Source organism: Eptesicus fuscus, chromosome 1, assembly GCF_027574615.1.
Source record: "Eptesicus fuscus isolate TK198812 chromosome 1, DD_ASM_mEF_20220401, whole genome shotgun sequence".
NCBI lineage: Eukaryota > Metazoa > Chordata > Mammalia > Chiroptera > Vespertilionidae > Eptesicus > Eptesicus fuscus.
Genome location: NC_072473.1, coordinates 56,269,564 through 56,286,774, shown reverse-complemented (window position 1 = coordinate 56,286,774; position 17,211 = coordinate 56,269,564). Strand labels below are relative to the sequence as shown.

The following is a 17,211-nucleotide window of genomic DNA, read 5'->3' as shown; positions in this document are numbered from 1 at the left end:
AATAGACCACATATTGGGTCACAAAGTCTCCCCAAATTCAAGAAGATTGTAATCATACCAAGCATTTTCTCAGATCACAATGGAAAATATTAGAAATAAACTACAATAAAAACAGTCCCAAAATTCAAATACTTGGAGGCTGAATAGCATGCTATTAAACAGTGATTGGGTTACCAAAGAGATCAAAGAAGAAATTAAAAACATCCTGAAAACTAATGACAATAAAAACACAACAATCTAAAATATATGGGACACAAAGAAAGCAGTCCTGTGAGGGAAGTTTATAGCTCTACAGGCCTATCTCAAAAAAAAAAAAACAAAAAAAAACAACAAGAAAAAATGGTAATAAATCATCTAACTCTACAACTCAAAGAATTAGAAAGAGAAGAACAAGAAAAGCTCAGAGTGAGTAGAAGGAAGGAGATAATAGAGATCAGAGTAGAAATAAATGACATAGAGACAAAAAAACACAATACAAAAGATCAATGAAACAAAGAGTAGGTTCTTTGAAAGGTTAAACAAGATTGATGAACCTCTAGCCAGGCTCACCAAGAAGCAAAGAGAGAGGACCCAAATAAACAAAATCAGAAATGATAGAGGCGAAATAACAACAGACACCACAGAAATATAAAAGATTGTTAAAAAATACTATGAACAACTCTATTCCAAAAACTAGACAACCTGGAGTAAATGGACATATTCCTAGAAAAATACAACATTCCAAAACTCAATCAGGAAGATTCTAAAAATATCAATAGGCCAATAACTATGGAAGAAATTGAAGCAGTCATCAAAAAGCTTCCAGGAAATAAAGCCCAGGGTCAGACAGCTTCACAGGGGAGTTTTACCAAACATTCATGGAAGAACTAAAACCTATCCTCCTCAGACTATTCCAAACAATTCAAGAGGAAGGAACACTTCCAAGCTCCTTCTATGAAGCCATCATCACCCTAATACCAACACCAGATAAAGATAACACAATGAAAGAGAATTACAGGCCAATATCCCTCATGAAGATAGATACCAAAATCCTCAACAAAATTCTAGCAAATCGGCAACAGCAGTACATCAGAAAGATCATACACCATGACCAAGAAGGATTTATCCCAGGGATGCAAGTATGGTACAATATCCGCAAATCAATAAACGTGACACATCACATAAACAAACTGACAGATAAAAATCACACAGTCATATCAATTGATGCAGAAAAAGCATTTGACAAAATCAACACCCTTTCTTGATAAAAAACTCTCAGCAAGGTGGGAATAGAAGGATCATATCTCAACATAATAAAAGCCATATATGACAAACCCACAGCCAACATCATACTCAATGGGCAAAAACTAAAACCATTTCTCCTAAGAACAGGAACAAGACAGGGATACTTACTCTCACCACTCCTGTTCAACATAGTACTAAAAGTAGTAGCCACTGCGATCAGACAAGAAGAAGAAATAAAAGGCATCCAAATTGAAAAAGAAGAATTAAAACTGTCCTTATTCGCAGATGACATGATACTGTACATAGAAAACCCTAAAGACTCCATAAAAAATTATTAGACTTAATAAGTGAATTCGGCAATGTAGCAGGATACAAATTAAACACCAAGAAATCTATGGCATCTCTATACACCAATAGTGAACTTACAGAAAGCGAGACTAGAAAAGCAATCCCATTTACCATTGCACCAAAAAAAATTAAGATATTTAGAAATAAACTTAACTGAAGAGGTAAAAGACCTATAAGTGGAAAACTACAGGACACTGAAAAAAGATATAGAGGAAGACATAAACAGATGGACGAACATACCGTGTTCATGGATTGGTAGAATCAACATCATTAAAATGTCCATACTACCAAAAGCAATCTATAGAGTCAATGCACTCGCCATTAAAATACCAACGCATATTTCACAGACCTAGAAAGAACACTCCAAAAATTCATCTGGAATAAAAAAAGACCCCGAATAGCCACAGCAATCCTGAGAAAGAAGAACAAAGTAGGTGGGATCTCAATACCAGATATCAAGCTGTATTACGAAGCCACTGTTCTCAAAACAGCCTGGTACTGGCACAAGAACAGACATATAGATCAATGGAATAGAATAGAGAACCCAGAAATCGACCCAAGCTGCAATGCTCAATTAATATTTGACAAAGGAGGCATGAACATACAATGGAGTCAAGACAGTCTCTTCAATAAATGGTGTTGGGAAAATTGGACAGATATATTCAAAAAAATGAAACTAGCCGAAACCGGTTTGGCTCAGTGGACAGAGCGTCGGCCTGCGGACTCAAGGGTCCCAGGTTCGATTCCGGTCAAGGGCATGTACCTTGGTTGCGGGCACATCCCCAGTAGGGGGTGTGCAAGAGGCAGCTGATCGATGTTTCTCTCTCATCGATGTTTCTAACTCTCTATCCCTCTCTCTTCCTCTCTGTAAAAAATCAATAAAATATATTTTTAAAAAATGAAACTAGACCACCAACTTACACCATACACAAAAATAAACTCAAAATGGATAAAGGACTTAAACATAAGACGGGAAACCATAAAAATACTAGAGAAATCCATAGGCCGCAAAATCTCAGACATATGCCAAAGCAATTTCTTCACTGATACTGCTCCTAGGGCAATGGAAAATAAAGAGAAAATAAACAAATGGGACTACATCAAAATAAAAAGCTTTTGCACAGCAAAAGAAACCATCAACAAAACAACAAGGAAGTCCACTGCATGGGAGAACATATTTGCCAATGTTATTACCGATAAGGGCTTAATCTCCAACATTTACAGGGAACTCATACAACTTAACAAAAGGAATATAAACAACCCAATCAAAAAATGGGCAATGGACCTAAATTGATACTTTTCGAAAGAAGACAGAAGGAAGGCCAAGAGGCATATGAAAACATGCTCAAAGTCACTAATCATCTGAGAGATGCAAATCAAAACCACAATGCAGTATCATCTCACACCTGTCAGAAAGGCTATCATCACCAAATCAACAAATGACAAGTGCTGGTGAGGATGCGGAGAAAAAGGAACACTTGTGCACTGCTGGTGGGAATGCAGACTGGTGCAGCCATTGTGGAGAACAGTATGGAGTTTACTCAAAAAAACTGAAAATGGAATTCCCATTTGACCCAGTGATCCCACTCCTAGGAATATATCCCAAGAAACTAGAAACACCAATCAGAAAGGACATATGTACCACTATGTTCATAGCAGCACAATTTACAATAGCTATGATTTGGAAACAGCCTAAGTGCCCATCAGTAGATGAGTGGATTAAAAAACTGTGGTACATCTACACAATGGAATACTATGCTGCAGTACAAAAGAAGGAGTTCTTACCATTTGCAACCTCATGGATGGAACTGGAGAGCATTATGCTAAGTGAAATAAGCCAGGCAGAGAAAGAGAAATATCACATGATCTCACTCATTTATGGAATATAATGAACAACATAAACTGATGAACAAAAATAGATTCAGAGACAGAGAAACATCTATCAGACCATTAAACCTCGGAGGGAAGGTAGGGGAGGGTGGGGATATGGGGGAGAGATCAATCAAAGGACTTGTATGCATGCATATAAGCCTAACCAATGTACACAGACAACAGGTGGGTGAGGGCATGAGAGGGGGTAGGGAGGGTAATTGGGGAATAAAAACACATATGTAACACCGTAATCAATAAAGAAATTAAAAAAAAGAAACATGATTTAACTAGAAAACTATGCACTTATAGTAACCTTGATTTTAGAGCATGTGCACTGAACTTTATTTACTGTACCAAGGAAAAGTAAAATTTATGCCACATGATTCAAAAAGATTTTAAAAATATATTGTTAAATTTCTTTAATCTTTTAGATGGAAACAATCATGTCTTGCCACACTGTAAAATGGCAAGTGTTACCATAGCTTCCATATTCTCAAAGCCTAAAATTTTATAAAATATTTACCTTATACAAACACAAATTAACAACGCATCACTGTAATTTCTCAAAGATACCTGTTAACAGAAAAGGCATTCCATTCACTGATTTGAGAATTACTAATATTTGTAGTGCTCTCTAATTTTTGCAGAAATGCACTGTGTGGCAAATTTGGCTTATTTCAATTCTATATGTAATAACTTCAGCTCTTTTAGATTAATTTTAATGAGAAAAGTTTATAAATACCTGAGAATTGGTGACATATCATCTCTACTAACCTCTATACAGGGGTACTATCAATGGTAAATATTTACATATATTAAGTAATATAAAGAATGTGGTAATGTTTACAAATAGGAAAGAAAACCTCATGATTTAGAGTTTTCCTTGTATTTTAATATATTGGATCCAAATAGTTACTCTAAAAATGTCAAGAAGAAAAGTAATAGATACTAAATTATACCACTCAGATGTAGAGTATTTCTGGAACACTTAATACTTTCAAGAAACACTTCATTATTTCTGTTTCTAGAACTTCAAATCAGTGAGAGCTAATTTAGCCATATCTTTTTGGAAATGTTGAAAAAGATCCCCAAATATCAATTTATGATCATCAGAATTGGAGTTACAATTAGATGGGTATTCTGACAAATGGGCTTGCTTAATAAAGCTTTCAGAGGTAAAGCCATTCCATACTCCCATCCCCATCACTGATGATATTATTGTATACATATATACTTATGCTCAGAATCACAGGTACTCTCCATAGCATGATTCAACTAACTAGTATTTGTGAGGGCCTATAATATAGTATGCACTATGATATTACTAAAGTGAACCAATATTGAGTGCTATTGAAGTGAACCAATATTCATTCAACTCATTTTTATTGAGTGTCTACTCTAGGGCACACACTGAGGATTCAAGGCGGAACCAAAAATTGTTCCTGCCATTGCAGCTTATAATGTAGTGGAGGTAGAAAAGACTTGCAGGAGTTGGTGACATATGGAGAGCTAAAGTGAGAATACCAGATGAAGGCCCCTTCTTAGAGACAAAGAGATAAGAAACAGCATGCTATTAACAGGGACATATAAGCAGTAAGGGGAAATGTCAGGAGATGAGGCTGATAGATAGGTAGGTTCCAGTTCTATAGTCACATTATGGAGTTTAGATTCTATCCTGTAGGTAAACAACATAATAGTCTTAAGCAGGAAAGTGGTGTCTTAATCTAGCAACAGGTTGGGATGGATGTGAAGGTGACAAAGATGAAGGCAAGACAACTAGTTAGTGTGATAAAAAAGGCCTGAATCAGGGAAGTGGTGGTAGGGAGGAAAATAATAAAAGTTTGGGTCATATATTGTTAATACTTGCTGATTGCTTAGTTGTGAAAATTGTGAAAGGGAAAGAGGAACCAAGGATGAATAACAAAATCAGTAGAAGTACATTGAACTGACAAGGAGAATACAGAAATAGGTGAGATTTTTTGAGGGGCTGGGATAGGGGTGTGAGTGTGTGTGGGGGTGGAATGAGTTCTGTATTGAGTATGTTGAATTTAAGATAACAATGGGTCATAAGGTGAGGAAAACCAAGTAAGAGTCTGAGCAGAGTCTGGTACAGAGATACATATTTGGGAGACATCAGGTAATTGAAACCATGAAGAATCAAGATGAGATCATCTAGGGCAGTGGTCGGCAAACTCATTAGTCAACAGAGCCAAATATCAACAGTACAACGATTGAAATTTCTTTTGAGAGCCAAATATTTTAAACTTAAACTTCTTCTAAAGCCACTTCTTCAAAATAGACTCGCCCAGGCCGTGGTATTTTGTGGAAGAGCCACATTCAAGGGGCCGAAGAGCCACATGTGGCTTGCGAGCCGCAGTTTGCCGACCACGGATCTAGGGAGAGCAAGGAATGAGAAAAATAGTAGGCCGAGAACAAAACCCTGGGTAGTACTGGTATTCAAGGGGCAAGAGAGGAAGAGAAGCCTATGAATGAGACAGTTAAGATTTAGCCACAAAAATACAAGGAGAACAAGGAGAGTGAAGTGGCCAAGGAATTTCTGGGGGGGTTTTGTGGCTGGAAAAAAAATTTAAAACAGGATTTAAACACTTTAGGCAAAATATATACTTTCCAGTTCAAGTAAGGCCCCATCACTACTCATGCTCATCACTGTCTGTGACCTGTCTTGCCTCTGAAGGCCTGTGTGCTTGTGACTCCCAGAGTAGAAGCCTCCAAGAAAGGGAGTCATTATAATTATCATATGCAGCCATGAGGAACAGAAAGGGAATAAAAGATGCCCACTAATTTAGCAACAAGAGGGTCATGGTGATCATAAGGTCAGTTCATCTGTGGTCATGGTGGCAGAATCCAGATTACAGAGGGGTGAAGAGAAAATAGATATGGAGAATGTAGCAACACTTGAGAAATTTGGAAAAGGAAGGAAGAGAGACTAGACAGTAGCTATAGGGGAAATATAGGTCTAGGAAGGCTTTGGTTTTATTTTGTGTTTAAAGAATTATTCTCTTAATATATTTACAAGCTGAACCAATAGAGAAGCAGAGGAGTATTAGAAAGACAGGGGCTGCCTGATGGAGCACAATCTGAGAGAAGGCTAGGGAAGGTACAAGTAGAGGGGTGAGCTTTGGGCAAGTAGAGAGACTCCCTGACCTCAGAGGTTGGAGGGAGAGAGCACAGGAATTCAGACCTAATTAAGATCCAATGCAGGTTTTTTTGTTTTTTTTTCTGCAGGGGAAAAAAAAGTGACATAATTAAACTGTGTTTTAAGAAAATTAGTTTGGCAGAAGTATGCAGGATATAATAGAGTGGGGAGAGGTGGCCATCTGTGCCAATAATTCAAGCAGGAGATGATGGCAACCCAAAATAAAGTGGTGCCCGTAGAAATAGATAAAATTTAAAAAATCTAATAGACATATCAAAATGCATGATGACATAATTTTGGGATAGACAGACATTCAGAGAGAATGAAGAGGTAAAATGACTTAAGAATTTGAAATATTAACCCAGGAAATGAGAATGGTGGTATCAGGGTCAGAAAGGGGGCAACTGGAATGCACAGCCAATGTGGGGAGGGGAAATGCTGGGTTTAAAGTATACTGAGATTGAAGTGATGGTTCTCAAAATTTAAATTTTGAAAAAAATAAAAACAACTAAGTCCTCTACAGAACAGATTACTGCACAGAGAATGGAAAAAAGAAGAGGTGAGACAGAATAAGAAATATTTCATTCATATAAGGCAACTCCAACACTCCTATGCCAGAAAAAAAATTAAACAGAACCTGATATTTTAGATGTCTCAGAATTAAATTAACTATTTCCTAAGGATCTTACTTTACCTACTAAAAAAAAAAAGTTTTCCTATCATTGACAGACCAGAGTCTCAGATCAAGTACATTTGATGTCAAATGTTGAGAGAATGTGTACAATACAAAATAGTTTTCCAAACTACATGCATTGGTTAGCAATTCAATATTGGTTTGCTGTTTTTCAGGTTTTGGTTTCAATTAATAGCAACAGTTGCTACCAACACCACTATTTCACACTCCTAATTCCAGAGTCTTTAAACTGGGAGGAATATTATACCTATCACAAGGACCTGCACATGGCAAGTGTCAGTGCTTTGCTTTTAATTATAAATAGCTTGGTAAGTACTTCACCATGATTGTGTAAATGGAACCACAAATGAGTTTCAGGAAACTTAAATTCTGTTTTCTTGCTCCCTGTCTGTTCTCTGAACTTTAGAAAATAATAGGGTGAGGAGTTCTGGAATATATAATATAGCCTGGAATAAAAACCCTTTTTCTGTTCAGTCATGTTAAATAATCTACATTACAGTAACCTTTTGTACCATAATTAGTTGGGGTTAAAAAAAAAGTCTCCCTAGTGATAAAAGGGATGAAAGTAAAACAGTGCAGAAAGCTGGCATCTGGTCATTGTAGTTTATTGATAACATTCTTAGACCAAGAAAAACTATTAAAATTGCCTAAGCAAGAAGCAGGTGTTAAAATATCCCCAAATTCATCCTGTAAATGATCTTTCTTAATACATTTTAAAATTTTAAATCTTTCTTAATACATTTCATGCAAAGACCACAAAAATATATTACAAAGAAAACACTCAACATGTTAAAATCAAAAGCTAACGTGATGGGCCCTGGCCAGTTGGTTGGAGTGTCGTCCTGTGCACCGAAAGGTTGTATGTTTGGTTGTTTGATTCCCGGTCGGGGCACAGGCCTGGGTTTCAGGTTCTGTCCTAGTTGAGGCCTGTGGAAGAGGCAATAGATTGATGTTTCTCACACATCTATGTCTGTCTGTCTGTCTGTCTCTCAAAACAGTAAAACATATCATTGAGTGAGGATTAAGAAAAAATTAACATGATGGAGGGAGGTGGTATAATATGTATATTATAACATATGATTTCAGATAATACAAACTCAGTTGAAAATCAAAAGGGGTAGGGGAGCCATCATCAAAATTATAGGCAGCATGACTTGATAGTAAAACAACAACAATAGCTCTATTTGAAAATGCAGTATAAGATAGCATAGTTAAGAGGATGAACATGACACAGTACTCAAACTTTCAAGTATTTACAACCCAAGCACATAAAAATGAGAATGCAGTCTTCAAAGCCCAGAGAACCATTAACATTTCCTTTTGCTTTGCAGTTATTATGCTATGAGGTTCCCCTTTTTATTTTCTCAAATAATACCCAAAATTTCATTTTTTTCTTTAAAAAAAGTCATTCTGCATAAGTTTTCACAATATCATCCTCAGCTTCTGGGGTACTAATTTTCATATATATTAATGTTTGCATATTTAACATTTCAGCATACAAAATCTCTTGCAAGTATGTATCTTAAATTATCTCAGAGTTGAAAGTTTTTAGAAACCATCTGTCCAAAAACCCTCATTTTACAGACAGAGAAATAAAAGCCTAGAAATGGTAAGTAACCTGACCAAGGTCACAGGGTTAGAAAGAAGCAAAGCTGGGACTAACAACCAAGAGCCATCACTTTCAATCCATTACTCTTTCTACTTTTATAGCTGCCTTTCAACCTGAACCTCTTTTATAGCTGTCTTTCAACCTGAACCTCTAATTGTGGGAAAGTGAGAGTGAGAGTGATCAAGACATGGAAAGAATAACTGTATTTATTCATTTAAGGACTGGATAGGAAGAATGGCTGGATGATTATGTAGGTGGATGGGAATTCTATATCATATTTCTGTTTTGAAGAAACAAAGTCTAGGTCTTGTCAAATGTCACAGCAGTCACTGTATTCCACCAGACACCAATCTTATCAGCAAATAATCTGATACATCCTGCAGTTGAAAGAGTATTCACTTGCCAGCATACAGAGAAGCAAGGACACTCACCTTCTGGCTCCCAAACTCCTCACTCCCCTGTCCTATGCTCACTATTTACCTGGCTTTGGTGCATCACATTTGCATTCTCACTTCCTTATACACCTCCCTCTCTCAGATTTCTCCATTTACATTAGGTGTCATTTCCTAAATGTATGCTTCAGTAAGCCCCCCACCCCCCACTCCACTGGCCCCTTGATCACCTCATTTGTCTGTCGCCAAATCTCAGCCCTAAAAAACCCCATAACCCCCTCTTGCTTACACTGTGATGTGGCCGGCGCCCCGCACCAGTACAGGGTCGGGGGCATATCTCCGCAGGTGCTCCTCGCTCACTACCCGAGGCGGTGGCGGCGTCTCCTCCTCTTGCTCCTTCTCTTCCTCCTCCTCTTCTTCCTCCTCCTCATCTTCCTCGTCATCCTCGAGCCCCGATACCGACGATGACGACGATGGCGACGACGAGGACGAGGACGTAGCTGCTTCTTCCTCCTCCTCCTCCAGTTCCGAGATGGTGTCGAATTCCGCCATGTTGGGCAGCAAGATGCTCATCACGTGACCTCTCGATCGCCGCCACCCTCACGCAGAAGAGTTTGAACTTGCTGAGATGCTGGAAGTTCAGGGGGAACGAAATGAAGAGAGAGAAGTGTATGGGAGGGAACGGGTTTGAGGAGATGCGCCTGCGTATTATGGTAGACAGGATGGGGTTTGGAGGCGGGGGCACGATGGCGAAAAGAGCAAATCAGTGTACGCTTGCGCAGCTCTAAGCAAAGAGGGGCGTCGATGGTGAACGCCTGGGAATTATGGAGGTCCGGTCTTCGAGTGCTGATCTTAATACTGTTCTTTGGTCTTCTGCTGCTTGTATCCGGAGGGCTTACTAGTATCTTCTAGTTTTACTTTCTACTAATTAATAGTGAATATTATTACCCACTCCCACCCCCCACTGTAGGGAAAGTATATTCTATAAAAGTGGGGTTCGAGCTTTGCCCCAAATATCTCAAGGTACAAACCAATTTACATTTGTAAATTGTTCAGCATTACAGTTTAAAAGAATTTAGCATAAGAACTTTGCCACACTCTAGAGGTATTTTTATTCACATTTCACTGAAAAGAGAACTTTCTATTACTACTTCTATTCATACTGTGTAATACTTATAGAGGACTTTCTAAGCTAGGTACTCGAATGTACATATCTCATTTAAAACTTCATAACCTTATGAAAAGTGTACCATGATTATCTCATTTTACAGATGGAAAATCTAGATGCAGAGAGAATACATAAGTTTTTCAAGGTCATGGAGTTACTAATTAATGGCAGTTCTGACTTTAAACTTGTGGATCTCTTCTGATTCCAAAGCCCAGTACTATTAACCAAAGGACTGAAATCGTTTGAATAGGCTTTGTAGAGTGGTGCCTTTTGGGCTGCTTCTTGAAAGATATTTGAATTTTGGAGACTTTTTTGGGGTGGTGGTGGAGGGGAGTGTGTGTCTGTGTGTGTGGGGGGGAGCCTTCCAACCTAAGGAAACATTAATTAACATCATCCATTTTCCAGAGACTGAGCTATACTTTTTCACATACAGTATTTCAATAAATCCTTAAACAATCCTGTGAGGTAAGCATCATTGTATCTATTTTACAGATACCACAACAGAGTCTCAAGAAGTTTAAGTAATTTACTAAGGTCTATGGTGACCTTTGTCCAACATTTTTTTATTTCAAATATTCTATCTTCACAGCCACTAAAATGGTGTAGAGATCACATATTTTGAGTTTCTAATCCACGTCCCAAACTATTTCATACTTCCATGTCATAATTCAGGGATCATTAAGACACTAAAGGCACACATCTGCTAAGTTATAAAACAAATACTATAATCCAAGTATTTGATAATAGCTTCACTGCTCTTTCTGCTGCACTACAGTTGCATCCCAATTAGACTGGAGAAACAGATATAGCCATGCAGTATAGCAGTATAAACAAAGCATTTAGGATGTATGAAGGTGAAAGAAATTAGTTGTATAAGAGGCATTGATCAAACCATTATCATTACTGAGGAGTTTGTGTTATTAAAATGAAAAAAAAAAAGTTGTGCTGTACTCAAAAGCTTGATTATTTAAGAGCTTTAAAACCAAGTTGTAAGCCCGGCTGGTGTGATTAGGTGGGGTGTTGTCCTGTGCACCGAAAGGTTGCCACTTCGATTCCCATTTAGGGAACATACCCAGGTTGTCAGTTCAAGCCCATGTCAGGGTGTGTGTGGGAGGCAGCCAATTTATTTCTCTCTCACATCAATGTTTCACTCTTTCTCTCCCCCTTCCCGTCTCTCTAAAAATCAATAAAAATATTTTTAAAAAATATTCAAGTTGTAACATTTTATTAACCAACATTACCCCAATAAATTCAATTAAAAATGTGCTGGTTTATCCTCCAGGAAAAAAAATAACAAAAAAAATTTATTGTAACACTATCACTAAGAAAAAAAAAATTACTTTTTTATAGTATAGAGAATTTATCTACTAACCAGAAATTATAATTAAAGTTGGAACCTTAAAATATTTTATAATAGCCTTCTGGTAAGACATACATGATATAATTGCCTTTCTTAGGTATTAATAAATAACATATCATATTTTGTTTATGGGACTGGCAATGCTCAATCCACTTTGTTGTTCATAATTTTTTATCTTTACTTTTTCTTCTTCTTCTCCTTAGAGAATACTCTTCAGCATTTCATACAATACAAGGCAGTTTTTCATTCTTTTTGGTACATGATATCTGCTAAAAGTTCCAGGTTCTTCACAGCAACTGCATTATCATGAGTAAATTTTATTTTCTTAGCATTTCAATAAGTTCCAACACAAAGTTGATTCTGATTGACTCTATCTAGGTCATGTGCTTATTCCTTTCATTTTAAAAATGTATATATATATGAGTAGCCTGGTGCATGAAATTCGTGCATGGGGGTGGGGAGCGGGGAATTCCCTCAGCCCAGCCTGCACCCTCTCCATTCAGGGACACCTTGGGGGATATCTGACTGCCAGTTTAGCAGGTGGACATCCCTCTAAACTGGCAGGTGGACATCCCTCTCATAATCTGGGACTGCTGGCTCCTAACTGCTCACCTGTCTGCCTGCCTGATTGCCCCCAACTTCCCTCCCCTGCTGGCCTGATCTCATCCCCACTGCCCTCCTCTGCTGGCCTGATCTCGCCCCGAACTGCCCTCCCCTGCAGGCTAGGTTCCCCCCAACTGCCCCCCGCTGCAGGCTAGGTTCCCCCCAACTGTCCTCCCCTACAGGCCTGATCTCCCCAACCGCCCTCACCTGCTGGCCCGGTTCCCCCCAAATGCCCTTCCCTGCTGGCCTGGTCCCCCCCAACTGCCCTCCCCTGCCAGCCATCTTGTGGTGGCCATCTTTGATCACATGGGGGCGGCCTTCTTGTGTGAGGGTGTGAGGGTCAATTTGCATATTACCACTTTATTATATAGGTTTCAGAGAGGAAGGGAGAGGGAGAGAGAGATAGAAACATCCATGATGAGAGAGAATCATCAATCAGCTGCCTCCTACACACCTCACACTGGGGATTGAGCCTGCAAATGGGGCATATGCCCTGACCGGGAATCAAACCATGATCTCCTGGTTCATAGGTCAATACTCAACCACTGAATAACACTAGCAGGGCCTTTTTAAAAAAATATTCTCACCAAGGATATTAGAGAGAGAGGAAGGGAAAGGAAGTGAGGGTGGGAGGAAGAAAGAAAGAGAGGGAAACATTGATGTGAGAGAGAAACATGGATCCGTTGCCTGCCATAGGCGCCCCAAATGGGGTTTGAACCCGCAACCCAGGTATGTGCCCTGACTGGGAATTAAACCTGTAAGCTTTTTGTGTACAAGACAACCCATCCAACCAAGTGTGCCACCAGTCTAGGACACGTGCTTATTCTAGAAATTTTCTTTAGTGAGGCAGGAAATGCTATGGTCTTATTAATATGCCTGGGATATGTGCACACCCTGGTACATGGGGATAGTGTCAATTCCATAAAAAACAATACACTAAGAGAGGAAAAAGGTACTTATCCAACGAATATTGGGAATTGCTTCTTGGAAAGGGGAGAATGTATGCTGCTTAGGAATAAGAATCAATTGCCACCAGATCATCTAAATGTATAATTTTAAAAGTAAATGTTATCCATTTGAAAGCAAAATTATAATCAAATTAACATTGCAAAATAAATTTCTGCTGGAAAACAAAAAGAACACTTAAATTTTCCTGATGTTCCATTTCTTCATTTGTTATGTGTTACCCTGTACTTGTCACATAGCATTTTTTAATATCTGTCCATTTCAATAAATATAGATCTACATTGTCTACTTTTATGTCTACACTAGAGGCCCAGTGCACAAAATTTGTGCATGGGAAGGGGGTCCCCTCAGCTCGGCCTGCACTCTCTCCAATCTGGGACCCCTCAGGACCTCTGGCTCCTAACTGCTCATCTGCCTGCCAGCCTGATCCCCCTAACTGCTATCCCCTGACAGCCTGATTGCCTCTAACCTTCTCTGCCTTGGCCCCGCCAACATGGCTTTGTCGAGAAGGACATCCGGAAGGACATCTGGAAGGTCGTCTGGAAGATGTTCAGTCTAATTAGCATATTACTCTTTTATTAGTATAGATGCTACCTTGTCCTAAAAATGCAGGTTGTTCCCAGGTGGTTTTTCTATAGTGGAAGGGGAGCCCGCAGTAGCATCCTGGGTTCTGACCAGGGCTTATGCTCTTGTGCTTTATCTCAGTAGATGCGATTCCTAGAAGAAGACTCTTGGATGTACCTTGAACATTTCTATCAAATTTGCCAAATCATTCTCCAAAAATGTTGAACCACTTTAAACTCCCACCAGCAACCATGTGTGTGCCCTCCGTCCCACTTTGATGCCAATATCATTGATTTCTCCCTAGAAGCTTCCTTCCTGTCAGCCAAGACTGCTTGGCATTTGAGCCAACCTCATTGTTCAGCGAGGGACTTGATTTCCCAGGATAGAATTATGGAGGAGGAAAAATAGTTTTCCTGTACCTTTCTGAGTTTTTAGTGGAGACCCTTGTAATGAAAGACATATCACCAAGAGAAAAACAAAAGTTCATTAACATGTGCACCTTATGTACATGTGGGAGATCCCAGGGAAAAATGAGTAACTCCCCGAGGTGGCTTAGAATGCAGATTTAAATACCTTCTTCCTAGGGAAAGAGGACAGGAGATGTAGGCCTCTTAGAGGAGAGTAAATGATTTTTAGTAAAGATCAATGAGGGTGGGGGAAATAGTTTGTAACCAAGTTTGGGTGTGATGTCAACTTCTACTCTCCTGTCCTGTGACAGAAGTCAGTCTTCTCTGCCTGATGACACTTCTCCCGTCAAGGGGACCTATGACATTTAAGCTCATTTTGGGGGGTCTGATTTTAGGAAGATCAGGAGACTTCAGTGAAAGCCTCTGCATGCATTTGCTATTTTTCAAGCATCTGCAGCTCAAGATCATCAATATAACAACACAGCATATGTTGTGGTGGCATGTTCTCTGACCTTCGGAATAAACCCAACAAAAGCTTGTTTCCTCTCTTAGATGATTTGCCACAGTAGTGTTATTCCCTGGAGACGGTATTCTGACCAGACCTTCCTGGGAGTGGTCATAACATACCCTGTATTTGTAGAAAGGTGTGGGCCACATCACTAAATAAACCAGGGGCAGTTTTCTCATCTTTTGGAAAGGGAGATAAAGTTATGATACTTTATCTCCCTTTCCACAGGTTTCTTGTGAGTTTGTGTCTCAGCTGCCTCCCCGCTCCCCCAGCAGCCCCAGCGCCTCGACCAAGTAACTTGGGGCTGCTGGGTGCCAGTACTGTGAGTTTGTGTGTTCAATCTGGCCCCCAGCAGCCCCAGGTCCGCCGTGGCTGGGCTTGGGGCTGCTGGGTGCCAGCCTCCCTGTGGGTTTGTGGGGTTTGTGTCTCCAATCTGGCCCCCCACAGCCCCAGCGTGGCCATGGCAGGGCTTGGGGCTGCTGGGTGCCAGCCTCCCTGTGGGTTTGTGTCTCCCATCCACCCCAGCAGCCCCAGCGCTACCTGTCCACTATGGGCCTCGTCATCTTGGTTGGGTTAATTTGCATACTTGTTCCTGATGGGCTGGTGGGTGTGGCTTGGCCTAGCAGAGTGATGGTTAATTTGCATGTTTCTCTTTTATTAGTGTAGATATTTGCTGTCATATGGTTACAACAATAATTTTGCCAATCTCTTATTGTCAGATATTTAAGCTGTTGCCAGTTTTTTATTACCAACAAGACCCTTGAATATACCTCTTGACTTACACTTTAATTATTCTCTTAAGATAAATTTCAAGAAGGAGGACTGTTAGATGTTTATTTTTTTTTATTTTTATCCGTCCCCCATTGACCTCTTCTAACCCACCTCTCTCTCCCACCCCAGGCCTTCACCACCTGTATCCACGGTCGTGAATATATCCATACAAGTTCATTGGTTGATCTCTTCCCACCCACACTCCCCTGCCTTCCCTATGAGGTTCAACAGTCTGTTCATGCTTCTATGATTGTGGGTCTATTTTTGATCATCTGTTTATTTGGTTCATTAGATTCCACACATGAGTGAGATCATGTGATACTTATCTTTCTCTGACTGGCTTATTTCACTCAGTATAATATTCTCCAGGTTCATCCATGCTGTTGCAAATGGTAGGAGTTCTTTCTTTTTTTATTGCCGCATAGTATTCCATTGTGTAAATGTAACATAGTTTGTTTTTTAATTTAAATTCTTTATTGTTTAAAGTATGACATATGCCTCCTTTTCCCCCATTGACCTCCCAGACCACTCCCACCTGACAGCACATGCCCTCATCCCACTACTGTCTGTGTCCATTGGTTATGATTATATGCATGCATACAAGTCCTTTGGTTAATCTCTTACCACCACCCCCTTCCACTCTCCCCTACCTTCCCTCTGAGGTGTCCGGTCTGTTCAATGCTTCTGTGTTTCTGGATCAACTTTTGTTCATCAGTTTATGTTGTTCATTATATTCCACACATGAGTGCGATCATGTGATATTTATCTTTCTATGACTGGCTTATTTCGCTTAGCATAATGCTTTCCAGGTCCATCCATGCTATTGTGAATGGTAAGAGTTCTTTCACTTTTCCAGCAGCTTAAGTATCCCATTGTGTAGATGTACCACAGTTTTTTAATTCATTCATCTCCTGATGGGCACTGAGGCTGTTTCCAAATCTTAGCTATTGTAAATTGTGCTGCTATAAAAATAGGGGTATATATATCCTTTCTGACTGGTGTTTCTGATTTCTTGGGACATATTCCTAGAAGTGAGATTACTGGGTCAAATGGGAGTTCCATTTTTAATTTTTTGAGGAAACTCCGTACTGTTCTCCACAGTGGCTGTACCAGTCTGCATTCCTACCAGCAGTGTACTAGGGCCCCTTTTCTCCACAACCTTGCCAACACTTGTCATTTGTTGATTTGTTGATGATAGCCATTCTGACAGGTATGAGGTGATATCTCATTGTCATTTTGATTTGCATTTCTCGGATGATTAGTGACTTTGAGCATTTCTTCATATGCCTTTTGGCTATCTGCATGTCCAGTTTGGAGAACTGTCTATATAGGGTCTTTGCCCATTTTTTTAAATTAGATTGTTTGTCTTTCTTTAGTTAAGTCGTACGAGTTCCCTATATATGTTTGGATATTAACCCCTTATCAGATATATCGTTGGCAAATATGTTCTCCCATGCAGTGTGCTCTCTTTTCATTTTGTTGATGGTTTCTTTTGCTGTGCAGAAGCTTTTTGTTTTGATGTAGTCAATTTGTTTATTTTCTCCTTGGTTTCCTGTGCCCTAGGAGAT

The 17,211-nt window shown here is 39.5% G+C and overlaps 1 protein-coding gene across 3 annotated transcripts in view; it reads right to left on the bottom strand.

Annotated features, from left to right (window-relative positions):
* Positions 1–9,933, bottom strand: part of CHIC1 (cysteine rich hydrophobic domain 1) — a 189,070-nt gene extending 179,137 nt beyond the window's left edge. For 2 of the 3 annotated variants that reach the window (XM_008160651.3, XM_054716702.1), the window contains exon 1: positions 9,586–9,933. In XM_008160651.3, the coding sequence (XP_008158873.1) occupies positions 9,586–9,869 (284 nt within the window). In that variant the 5' untranslated portion in view covers positions 9,870–9,933. The remainder of the gene's footprint in view (positions 1–9,585) is intronic. The other variant, XM_054716706.1, reaches the window with a different exon arrangement.
* Between the last annotated feature and the right edge of the window lie 7,278 nt (positions 9,934–17,211).